Source organism: Lacerta agilis, chromosome 12 (genome assembly GCF_009819535.1).
Source record: "Lacerta agilis isolate rLacAgi1 chromosome 12, rLacAgi1.pri, whole genome shotgun sequence".
Classification (NCBI taxonomy): Eukaryota; Metazoa; Chordata; class Lepidosauria; order Squamata; family Lacertidae; genus Lacerta; species Lacerta agilis.
In genome coordinates, this window is record NC_046323.1 from 549,355 (window position 1) to 560,929 (window position 11,575).

The 11,575-nt window shown below is 49.2% G+C and overlaps 1 protein-coding gene across 1 annotated transcript in view; it reads right to left on the bottom strand.

Annotated features, from left to right (window-relative positions):
* The window catches only part of IGFBP3 (insulin like growth factor binding protein 3), a 47,492-nt gene extending 42,829 nt beyond the window's left edge, over positions 1-4,663 (bottom strand). The window contains exon 1 of the mRNA XM_033165557.1: positions 4,243-4,663. Within this exon, the coding sequence (XP_033021448.1) occupies positions 4,243-4,663 (421 nt within the window). The remainder of the gene's footprint in view (positions 1-4,242) is intronic.
* Positions 4,664-11,575: the final 6,912 nt, after the last annotated feature.

Sequence of the window (11,575 nt, forward strand, 5' to 3'; positions counted from 1 at the left end):
AACTCAACCACGGCAGATGGCCCTCCAAAGAGGAGAGCCTGCCGCCATCTGAGGGAGCCACGCTTCTTCTCTTCAGACTCCCTGCCCCTTGAGATGGAAGCCGAGGGGGAGCTTCATGGCTGAGCTGATTGGTTTGCCCAGGTTCTCCCATAGCAAAGCCCAAAAAATTATATACATATATTTATACAATGATTTTTTTACTTTTTGGAGTTTGGACAGATATTTTTGCTGTTTTGGAGTTAGTTAAATAGATTTGATGGTTCTTAGAGCTTGTGTTTTTGTGTTTTGTTTTGTTGATCCTCTGTACTCTGCATCAGGGGGTTTGTGCTGTCCTTTTAGGAATCAAAGAAACAGACAGCATATATATTTTTCATATACTTCTATCATAAAAAACAAGCTGAAGAAGGCATCCATGCTGAAACGGGGCCCTGTCCTGGTCTCCCTGGTTTACATCTGACACGTATTTGAGAAGCCTTGACATCTATCTCTAGAAGACTTCAAGGAAAATTTCCATATGAAACTATTTTATGTTTAAGACTGTAATTCTTTACAGAATTGATATTACATTTGGAATTACATACGAGTAAACGTATGCTTTTTGGTTAAAACTTTAGGCCAGAGTTCTTATTTGGATTCATTACAGCCTTGAAGAGTCGCCAGCCAAAGCGGTGGGGTGGACAGGGGGCCACCTCTTGCACTTCTGCCACCTGAGGCAGGAGCTACCCCCACCTCATGGGCTGGCCAGCTCTACCCAGCATGTGCCAAAGATTCTGCAGCACATTCCAAGCTGCCCATAGTTCATGCGGCACAAGGGCAAGTCTTCCGGAGCCTTGCCGCTGTCCCATGCCACTAGCCAGTGTGACCTAAGACAAGGATTCCAAAACTATGGTACATGAGCTTCATTTGGGGAGTCCACAAAATGTGTGTTAAGAACACGTACACTGTGAAATCCACATTGTGATGGATTACAATAAAAGAAGCCCCCCTACCACACACTCTTAAAAAAAATAATCATACAGCATCTAGCACAATGCATTGCAACTGCAACAGCAGGCTGAAAACAATATTAAAGTGATCCACCCAGCCCCTCTATGCTTTTCAAGTGTGTGTGTGGGGGCTGCAATATGTGTGGGATTGAAGCTGCAATCCCACACATATTTACCTGCGAGTAAGTCCCATGTGTGTGGCACTGCACTGTGAGAGTCCTCTATGCCCCACTGCAGAGAGATGGGGTCTTGCTTTTATTCGCCGTTAGGGAAGTCAAAGGTGAAAGAAAGATCAATCAGGGCATGTAGTATCCCTAATGTGGAAAAAGCAGCCAGCCCGGCCTGCCCATTCCCACGGCTGATATATGTGGCCACAAAATCCACCTTTTCCTCTTCTCAACAGACAAATAGGCTCAGGTTTGATTTGTACATTTGATCAAAAAGCAGCTGCCTATTATTCTGAGTGGACTCCAAGAAACGAAAGAAATTGATGTAGCGCAATGTCGTTTGCAAGCATGGCATATTTAAAGATCTTCCTCATTCAACTTGTCAAAAGGTGAGAGTCAGAAATGTGCAATTGTTAATGGGTCATGTTGAATTCCAAATTCCACATTGGAGCGATACCTTTCTGAGGCCCAATCAGAATGCATGGCTTGCTTTAGAGTTCTCCAGAAGTCTTCACATCAGGCAAGATGTTCAAAAGGACGGGCAAGAGGAATGGAATTAGAGTACAAAAACTGGGCTGATACTGTAAGCCATGAGGTTTGCTTGTAGGTTCAGTTCCAGGGTAGATATTGCAAGCTAAACAAATCTGTGGCAGGTGCTACAGTCATCAGGTTACACACCTAGATTCTGGGATAAAGAAGCCATTTCTACTCATCATCTGTGAGAAATTAAAGTCTGGTAGTAATCCAAATCTCAAACAACAACAACAACTTTTTTATTTATACTCCGCCCATCTGGCTGGATTTCCCCAGCCACTCTGGGCAGCTCACAACAAAAATTTAAAAGCACAATAAAACATCAAACATTAAAAACTTCCCTAAACAGGGCTGCCTTCACATGTCTTCTAAAAGTCAGATAAACACAGGTTCCTGGGAGTAGAAGTAAAGAGAAGTATGACAGTCTTTATTTGAGGAAAGGCAGGAATGAACGTTGGGTGGCATACAAAGTTTTAAAAAGTCAACTGAAACAGCTGATTGGAAGATAACCCTCGAAGTGCAAAGCCCATCTCTGGATGGTGAAAAATTATCTTTCTCTGTTGTAGATTCAGCCTTGAATGCTTTCTTTTTTAAGCCTATGCAACTTTTCCAATCCTGAATCCCAACCTTGTTTTCTGAGAAAAACTGTGTATAAGAAAGTTGACTTGACCACCTGTGCTCAGTTACAGGCACCACTGTAAAAGGAGTCACTGGTTTTCTTTTGCAAGTTTTTCTGGCAATTTACAGTTGTTTTGTTAAAAAAAAAACCTGTAAATTGAGAATCCTCCTTTTTTGGCCCCTTAGGAAGTCACTGGAAGTCCCCAAATTTAGTTTGAAAATGACAATTTACACCATCATTTGCATCATACATAATTACTATACTTAAGACTGCAAATCCGAAACCTGCTGAGAGTATGTCCAACTGAAAACAATGGAACTTATTTCTGACAGGAAACATGTAGGACTGAACTGTACAGTTGCAATTCTAGGTAAACTCACAAGGGCACAAGCTTCTGTTGAGCATTAAGCTCCACTTCCAAGTGAATATGAACAGGGTTGCAGGGGCGGAGGAAGGGGGGGCAATAGGAGCGCACCGCCCCCATCGGCGCGATCCCACGGGGGTTCCATCGCGGCTGTCCCCCCCACCAGCACTGGGCGCCCCCCCCGGCAGACTGCGCGCCACACCCCTTTGGACGGTGCACCATGCCCCCAGTATACGTGCCCCCCCTTTGGGCAGCGCGTCACGCCTCCAGGATGCGTGGCAGCCCCGCCCCCGCCTGCTCTCCACCCCCAGTGCGTGAGAATGAAGCTCTGCCACTGCAGGCAGGGTTGCACAGCACAGTTTTTGCTCCAGGCAGTGCTTCCCTCCTCCCCTCCACTTTCTAGGAAGGCTGCAAATAAGACACTTGACTTGCTTGCTTTAGTCTCCTGAGGTTGAGGAGACTGACTATTCATTCATCTGGGAATTGGGAAGGCTCTCCCTCCCTCCATCTTTTGCCTGTGCAAATAATGGTTTTTTAAAAGTTATTTTAAAATATATATATTATTGAACTGAGCCAGAGTTGACACATTTTTGCAACAGAATACAGTCACAATTGTGACCAGAATATAGAGCAATTCAACACTTAAAACTTTTCTCTCATTTGGGAGCTAAGTGTTCCCAAAGGGGGGGGGGGGGGAAATGTGTCAAGTGAGAAGGTCAAAGGTTATTTTACATCATCATGCCCTTTTTGGTCTTAAAGTCAAGCATTTTGGTCACAGGTGATATACCGGTACATCAGGCACAAATCAAACACCAGGGGGCGATACAGCAAAGCAAACTTCACTTGCTCTCGGAACAGCCGAGCCAAAATTGCGCAGAAAATCGCCCGCACAAAATTCGCCCAGCCAAGCGCCAACTCCGCTCACAACGAGGAATTTCCGCACCCAGAGCAGGACAGGCTGAGCGCCAGCTTACTAACTAGAGGGCATTTCAAAATGCAACTTAACGAGAGCTGGGTTTATTTATAGCATTTGTATGCCACCCGGTAACATAAAGGTCTCCGGCTGGCTTACAATAAATAAGGAAATGCCACTTACAGCACAACACCAGACGAGACGTGAAGTCCAAAGCGCCATAAATACCTCTGAAAACCATCACAATCTTAGAACACAGATTTCTAATTACCATTAGTGTGCATGCATGCACAGGAAAGCTCATACCAAGAACAAACTTAGTTGGTCTCTAGGGTGCTACTGGAAGGAATTTTTTAATTTTTAATTTTGTTTTGACAGATTTCTAAGTAAATGACACGCGGCGAGAAGCTCCGCACATCACGAACTCACGGCATGATATGGAAACTGAGCGGTGCACGGGAACTTCCATTCCTATGCCGACACGCAAGAAGGTGCCGCGTGAAGTTGCCCCGGACACTTTCAGCGAGAGGCGCCGAGAGAGGAAGCCCACGGGCGCACGGAGACAGGAGCGCCCGCCTGTCCCGGCAGCCGGGCTGAGGGTGGGGACAAGGCTCCTGCGGGCTCCTCCCGGCCGCGCCGCCTCCCTCCGCGCCGCTTACCTGGCCCGCGGGTCCCTCGCAGCAGCAAGGCTCGTAGTTCTCCGCCTCCGCCGCCTCCTGCTCCGGGCGCGGGTTCCTCGTGGGCGCCGCTGACGTTGGTGCAAAGCCCTTTGCCGTCGAGCAGCGCGTGGAGGGGCTTCTGCTCGCCCCGGCGCGGCCGGCAGCGCAGCCCGGCGCCGCACAGCTCCGTGTACACGCCGCACGGGCGTCCCTCGGGCAGCGCGCACGTCTGGCAGCAGCCGCAGCCCGGCTCGGGCACCAGCTCGGCGCACGTGGCCGCCGGCGCCTGGCACTGCGCCCGCGCTCGAGAGTCGCACGGCTCGCAGCGCACCACCGGGCCCGGAGCTCCCGCCGCCGCCGCCGCCGCCGCCGCCAGAGCCCACAGCGGCGCCCACAGCAGCGCGCACAGGCGACGCACCATCGCCGTCGGACGGACCGCGGGCCGCGCGCGCACCGAGCTCCCGCGGGACCCGGGGCGGCGGGCGGGCGGGCGGGCGCGAGAGGACGCGGGCACCGGCTCCGCGCCCGCTGAGAGCAACGGCCGCGGCAAGTCACTAAGCGCCCGGGGCGAAGAAAAGCGCGGCGCGGCGCTACGGAGCGAAGCTGCGGGGCCCCTCCTTGGTCACGGGGCGAAGGGTCCCTTCTCGGGCGGCCCAAACGTCAGGCGCGGCAGGAGCCCGGCGGAAGGAGCGCCAAGGCAGCGCGAAAGGCAGGGAGGGAGGCGCGCCCGCAGAGACCTCGCTGCTGCTGCCGCCAGACAACGCTGCTCGTCCATCTGCCGCCTGCCCGCCTCCAGCGCCGCCTATATAGCGCCCTCGCAGGACCCGCCCGCCAGGCCGAAGGGGCGGTGCTGGGGGGCGCTCTCTGCGTAGCCGGCGGGCAACGCGGCGAAGAAGCGCCTGCCCGAGCGAAGGATCCGGCCGAAGAAGGTCAAGAAAACGGCAGGACCGGCTTCGGAACCGCTCCGTCGACTCCGCCGTCCGCTCGCTGGACCCTTGGCGGCACCCAGGGACGGGCGCGCGCGGCTGAAGCTCGTGCCCTTTTGGATTGACACTTCCTATTCAGTGCCTACTACCGTAACTTAATCAAAAATAAGTATTTGGGAGGGGGGTGCTATCCTGTACAGTATTCTTAAATCTAGCAATGTGTGTTGTCTTCCTTACAGAAAGATACCCGCCTGCTTGTGCAGAGCTTTCATTGAAGCGTTATTCGCAGTTTTGCCGTCTATATCCATAATGCAGATGCACCGAAACGATTATTCAGGAAGCAAGTGTACTGTATTATCCTATTAACATGCAACAAGACTCCCGTTTCAATCACTTGAAGGACAATGCCATTCAAATTGCGTGCAAGCACCGCGTCTTGTCATCAATTATGCGGGGCGGGGCTTACCTGTCTCCCCTCCCCCTCATATTTTTCTAGGTTGGCACCCCTGCATCTCAGAATCCCAAGGAAAATTGAGAAGATTTGTTTCTTAAAAGTTGTGCCTCTACCAGTCATCTGCATAAGGCAAAGACTGCCTTTTTCAAACAAGATAACATAAAACCACATGGGAAATCAGTGAATCTCAGAGAGCTACTGAATCATTGCTTTTCTGACAGGGATGGTCCTATTAACTTCTAATTTCATCATATAAAAGAACAGGGCAAGGAGGCTTCCGTTTATTGAAGCTTTAAGCGATGGGATACTGTATTATTTTTCTCTGTGTTTTAATCATCTGATGTTCAGATTTCTTTGTCTCTCCCTTCTTCCTAAAAACACAACAGCAGAGGTCGCTGGTTGCCCAGTCTTGAGTTGAGGGATTGAATAAATGAGGAAATTTGCAAAGAAGGGATTGGGTACTGACTCCAAATGGAGAAAGAATTTTTTTCTGTTCTGTTTTTAAAACCCTCGTGGCCTTTTCGGGGTCTGAGAAGCTTTGGGGTGATTATATAGATTGTGTCCAAGATCCAATAGCAAAAACAGAGCATTTGAGCCATTGATGTCTGCATCTTCCTTCCATTGTAACTGGGGCTTATTTTTATTGCACCTTTTCTGCTCCATTGCTAAATAAGGAGTTCATCATATTTTAAATTTGCAAGTGCCAAGTTTACACCTAGTTAAATAAATATTTAAGTTCTACCACAATCCCTTGTAAACCACCAATCTGCATATTCAGTCTAGCTCTCCCTAGTATAGATTGCCATATACCACTCATTTGAAAGTACACTTTGAGAGAGAGATAAAACTTTATTCACATTAGCCAATGGCCATAGCAACAGTAAAACATTACAATGTATACAGAAAAGAATTTGATCTAAAAGCACATTTTAAAATCCTGAATCATCAGTCAGTTAGTGGCCCTTATTCTAATTGCCCTGCTATGACCCTGGCAACCTTAGCTGCTCATTTTGGTCTGTTAGAAGAAAGGACATTATGGCCGTGGTTGGGCACCCTGGAAGCAGAGCCGTCTCATTCATAGGGGCAGGTGGCGCGGTGCACCAGGGCGCCAGGCCCCCCAGGGGCGCCCCCGCGAGCCCGCCGGCATACCGGGCGCCCCCTCACCAACCTGCCCCCGCCCCTATGGGGCGGGGGATGAGGGGCCTGGCACTGCAAGCCAGCCACCCTCCGGAGCCCCAGCTGGAGCGCTGGGAAGGGCGCGCAAAGCTCCGCGCCGCTCCAGCGCCACGCCCCTCATCCCCCGCTCGCCCGCCTCCCTCCCGCGCTGGCCGCCCCTCGGGGGATGATGGACGTGGCGTTGGAGCAGCGCGGGGCTTTGCGCGCCCTTCCCAGCGCTCCAGCTGGGGCTCCGGAGGGTGGCCGGCTTGCAGCGCCACGCCCCTCATCCCCCGCTCGCCCGCCTCCCTCCCGCGCTGGCCGCCCCTCGGGGGATGATGGACGTGGCGCTGGAGCAGCGTGGGGCTTTGCGCGCCCTTCCCAGCGCTCCAGCTGGGGCGCCGGAGGGTGGCCGGCTTGCAGCGCCACGCCCCCCTCCCCCGCTCGCCCCCCCCTCCCGAGGGGCGGCCAGCGCGGGAGGGAGGTGGGCGGAGAGGCGGCCCACCGGGGGCGCCGAGGGATCGTCGCGCCAGGGCGCACGATCCCTTTGAGACGGCCCTGCCTGGAAGGGTTAATAGGAGTGGGTTAATGATCTCATTCATCAGATCTTGAGGGTGCAAGACAGGAGGACGGGTGTGCCACTGTTTCTGTTTCTCTGCAGGGGCAAAGTCGTTTCTCAGGTAAGATCTTTTGAAATCGATTCTCAAGTACAGCAGATGGCAAAACATCCAGTCTTGCAAGTGTAAAAGCATGTCTGTATTTTGGGATAATAAGTTTATGCCGATAGAATCGAAATGGGAGGGTGAAAAATGAGCATACCAGGGGCAGAATTTCTTTATAGTGGCCAGGTTATTCTGATACTCTGTGTCTTTTAAATGTTGGCCAATTAGACTGTTTGCTTTGGTAGGCCCATCGTGAACAGGTGTTGCGGGGATAGGCCACAGGAGGGGAGTTTTTGGTGAACGGTTTTAGTCCAGGCGCTTTTATGGGAGTCTTGAAGTACTAGAGATAATAAGCCGGGGGGGGGGTGAATTTAGGCGGGGCCAGAAGTTAAAAGTTATTTGCCAAATCCGTACTTCTACTGAAGGAAGATTTGCCTCAAGTCGCAATGATGCGTTTCAGACTCATGGCCTTAAAAACTTTGATTGAACTGTTTCGAAAGAGCTAAGGTCCAAATATGGTCCCCATATAATAGCTGTGCTAGGGGTTTAGCTTGAAAAACTTCTAGGGCTGATGGTATATGCTTACCACCCTTTGTATGGAAAAAAATGGGTCAGAGTTTTGGCGCTTTGGGATGCTTTTTCTTTTGCACATTTTTGATGTGCACCCCATGACCCCGTGGACTGAAAAATAGGGCCCAAATATTTGAAAGCTTTAAACCTGTTTGATTGGCTGGTTGTCCATACGCCAACTGTGGGGCCTATATTTTCTTGAGGAGACCATGACTTTGGTTTTCTGATAGTTTGCGGCCAGCTGTTCTCTCTGGCAATACACTGAGAATTGTCCTATCAGTCTTTTAAGGCCTATTTTTGTTTGGGATAAGAGAACCGCATCATCAGCATATAAAAGCACAGAGATTGGTTTTGCAGCCAATTTAGGGGCATGGAATTCTGGAGATGTTAGCCACTGGACCATGTCATTTATGTATAGGTTGAAGAGTGCTTGACTCCCTTTGTGGCTGGTACGGGTCCTATGAGTTGACCATTTGGAGAACAACGTACATTCAGCACAGTGTCTTTGTAGAGACAGTTAATCAGAAAGAATAATCTTTTGTCTATGCTTGAGGTGTTCAATTTAGCCCATAGTCTTTTTCAGGAGACTGAGTCCAAAAGCAGCTTTCAAATCAATGAAGGCAGCGTACAGCAGACCACGAGATTGCTTAGCGTACTTATCTATGAGGTGGGCTAGGACAAAGCAATGATCTGTAGTAGATCTGCCTTGTCTGAATCCTGCTTGCTCTTCTGCCTGGATAGCCTCGGCATCAATCCAGTTGATTAATTTATTATAAAGGTGTTTTGCATATAGTTTACTAACTGTAGGTAGAAGACTAATAGGTCTATAGCTAGCCGGATCCGATGTGGGGCCCTTTTTGAATATTGGGATGATTACCATGATGGCCCAACTGTCAGGAAGTTGACCAGATGAATCAATGTGAGAGAATGTTGCCGCCAGCAGAGGGCCCACCATTCGGTGTCGGGGGCAGGTAATCGATGCCTGGGGCTTTATTATTTTTTAGCTGTGCAATTTAGGTTTTCTACCTTAGCTGTGGATACTGGGGGCCAAGCCGGTAGATCTTCTGAAGATATGGCTGAGTTATTATGCTGAGCAGCCTGGTCATGATAAAGTGAATGGAAATATCGCATCCACTCTTGGGGTTTGATGGTAGAAATTAGTCTGTTACACTCATGGTCCAGTAAGCCTGATATGGTACACCAGAAACAGGATGTGTCCTTGTCACATGATGCCTTTATTAGACTGTACCAGGCGATTCTCTCGGCTTTTTGTCTTTCCCCCTTTATTAGTTGTTTGTACCTCCGTCTAAGAGAGACATATGCAGTAAATAAGAGGGGCGACCCAGAGGTCCTATATTTACAGGAGGCTCTCTTCAAATGTCTCTTTGTCTGTCTGCACTCGGAGTCAAACCAGCTATATGATTCCATTACCCTTTTTGTGGCAGTGTTTTGGATCGCAGTTGTTAGGTGTAATTTTAGCCTGTCAGTGTCTTAAAAAGCTCCATGGCCTCAGTAGCGGAGCTAGCCAAAACAATGGCTATACGGATGTCCTTTAACTCAGCTGATTGAAGAAGGTAAGTCAGGTCTGCATCAAGTAGGGGGGACCATTTGATTCTTTTAGGTGCGGATATGCCTACATTAGCATTGGTAGTATATTGCGGATTTACGATGGAATTCTTGAAGAGTGGGCCTGCGAAAACCAGAATTAAAGGTAGATGGTCACTCTCGGTGTTATATCCCACTTGAAACTCCGTGACAAACTTGTGTGCAAATCTTGAGATTAGGATATAGTCTATGATGCCACCGCCAAACTTTGTGAATTGGGTGTATTCCCCAGGGCGATCCCCCTCTTTATTGCCGTTTAATATCAGCAGATCCCTCCGCTTTGCAGCCTGGGCTAAACAAAGCCCTGGGTAATTGCATCTGTGGTCTTTGGAGAGGCGGGCAGCGCCTGTATCTAAATGAATGTCAGAGTCCAAAAACTGGTTATAATGGGTGTATAGGCTGTTATCATTTATGCCCATGTGTGCGTTGAAGTCTCCACTGATGACAATCAGAGCAGCAGAATAGATGGATTCGAGAGACTCTATAAAGGACTCTAAATCTGCCCAGGTGTCCTTAATGATAGATTTTTTTTTGACAAGGAGGTATGTAGACGTTAACCAGCAATAAAGAGGCTCTCCTTAGTTTAAGTAGGACGGCAATTGCAAGCGAGGAGTTGCAGGTAGATGAGGCTGTTGTGATGTGGTCTAGCTCTGTGGAAATAAAACAGGCTATACCCCCGCTAGGTCTTCCTCTCCTTGGGGAGGGGGTGGCAGGCAGGGAATGCAACTGTGAGTAAGAGCCATACAGTGGATCTTCTCCTTCCCTCTGAACCCCTCAGCCAGACTGCTCTGTGACCCTTCAACAGGTATCAGCTGCCTTGGGGTGGCAGGCAGCCCTCATGCCTGCTGGGCGTTGACAGACTTCTTCACTCATGGCCTCTTGTAGCTGTGCTTGGCTGCAAGTATTTGCTCTCACCATTATTATGGAGATCCTTTTGATATTTTAAAAGCTGCTACTATGGTTGCCCTTAGTATGTTTTCTATACAAATTCCTTCAGTCCTCTATATTATAATCTTTGTTGCTCGCTTTAGAATCCTCACCAGTTAGATTTCACTGATAGTAAGGCAGTCAAAAGTACACAGTACCCTACAGAAGCCACATCCTGTCGTGAGTGCACTTCTGGGCTTTGTAAGCCAGCTGGGCTTCCAATATCAAGATCCGATACACAAAGGGAATTTGTGGTTCTTCTTGTCAGTGATGGTCAGCAACATCTAGAAGACCATAGATTTCCCACCCCTGCGAGACTTAGACCACATCCTTTGCCCCTTAGCGCAGGTGAGATTCATCCTAGGCCTCTAAATATCTCTGAGTACTCCTGACAATGCTTCTGGTAATACAATCTTATACAGGACGCGGGTGGTGCTGTGATCTAAACCACAGAGCCTAGGGCTTGCTGATCAGAAGGTTCAAATCCCTGCGGCAGGGTGAGCTCCCGTCGCTCGGTCCCTGCTCCTGCCCACCTAGCAGTTCAAAAGCAAGTCAAGTGCAAGTAGATAAATAGGTTCCGCTCCAGCGGGAAGGTAAACGGCGTTTCCGTGCGCTGCTCTGGTTCGCCAGAAGCGGCTTAGTCATGCTGGCCACATGACCCGGAACTCCCTCGGCCTATAGAGCGAGAGGAGCGCCCAACCCCCAAGTCGTCCATGACTGGACCTTTACCCTTACAGGATTGTTGTTGTTGTTGTTTTATTAAAATTATTTAGTTTTTCGGATTTTAAAATTTTACATTCAATTATCCAACCGCCATTATAAAAACAAGATTCCAAAGAATCTCCTGAACTTCCCTCCTCCCCTTTGTGAGTCCTATTGTTAATCATTTCCTCCTGCATCTTTTATATTGATCCAAATCTTTAACATCTCCATTATATCCAAAATTCAACATTAAACTACAAGTGTTATTACAATCCTGCTAATGATTTTAGTTGTTTACGGTGGTTTTTAAGCTAAATTACGTATTTCCCCCA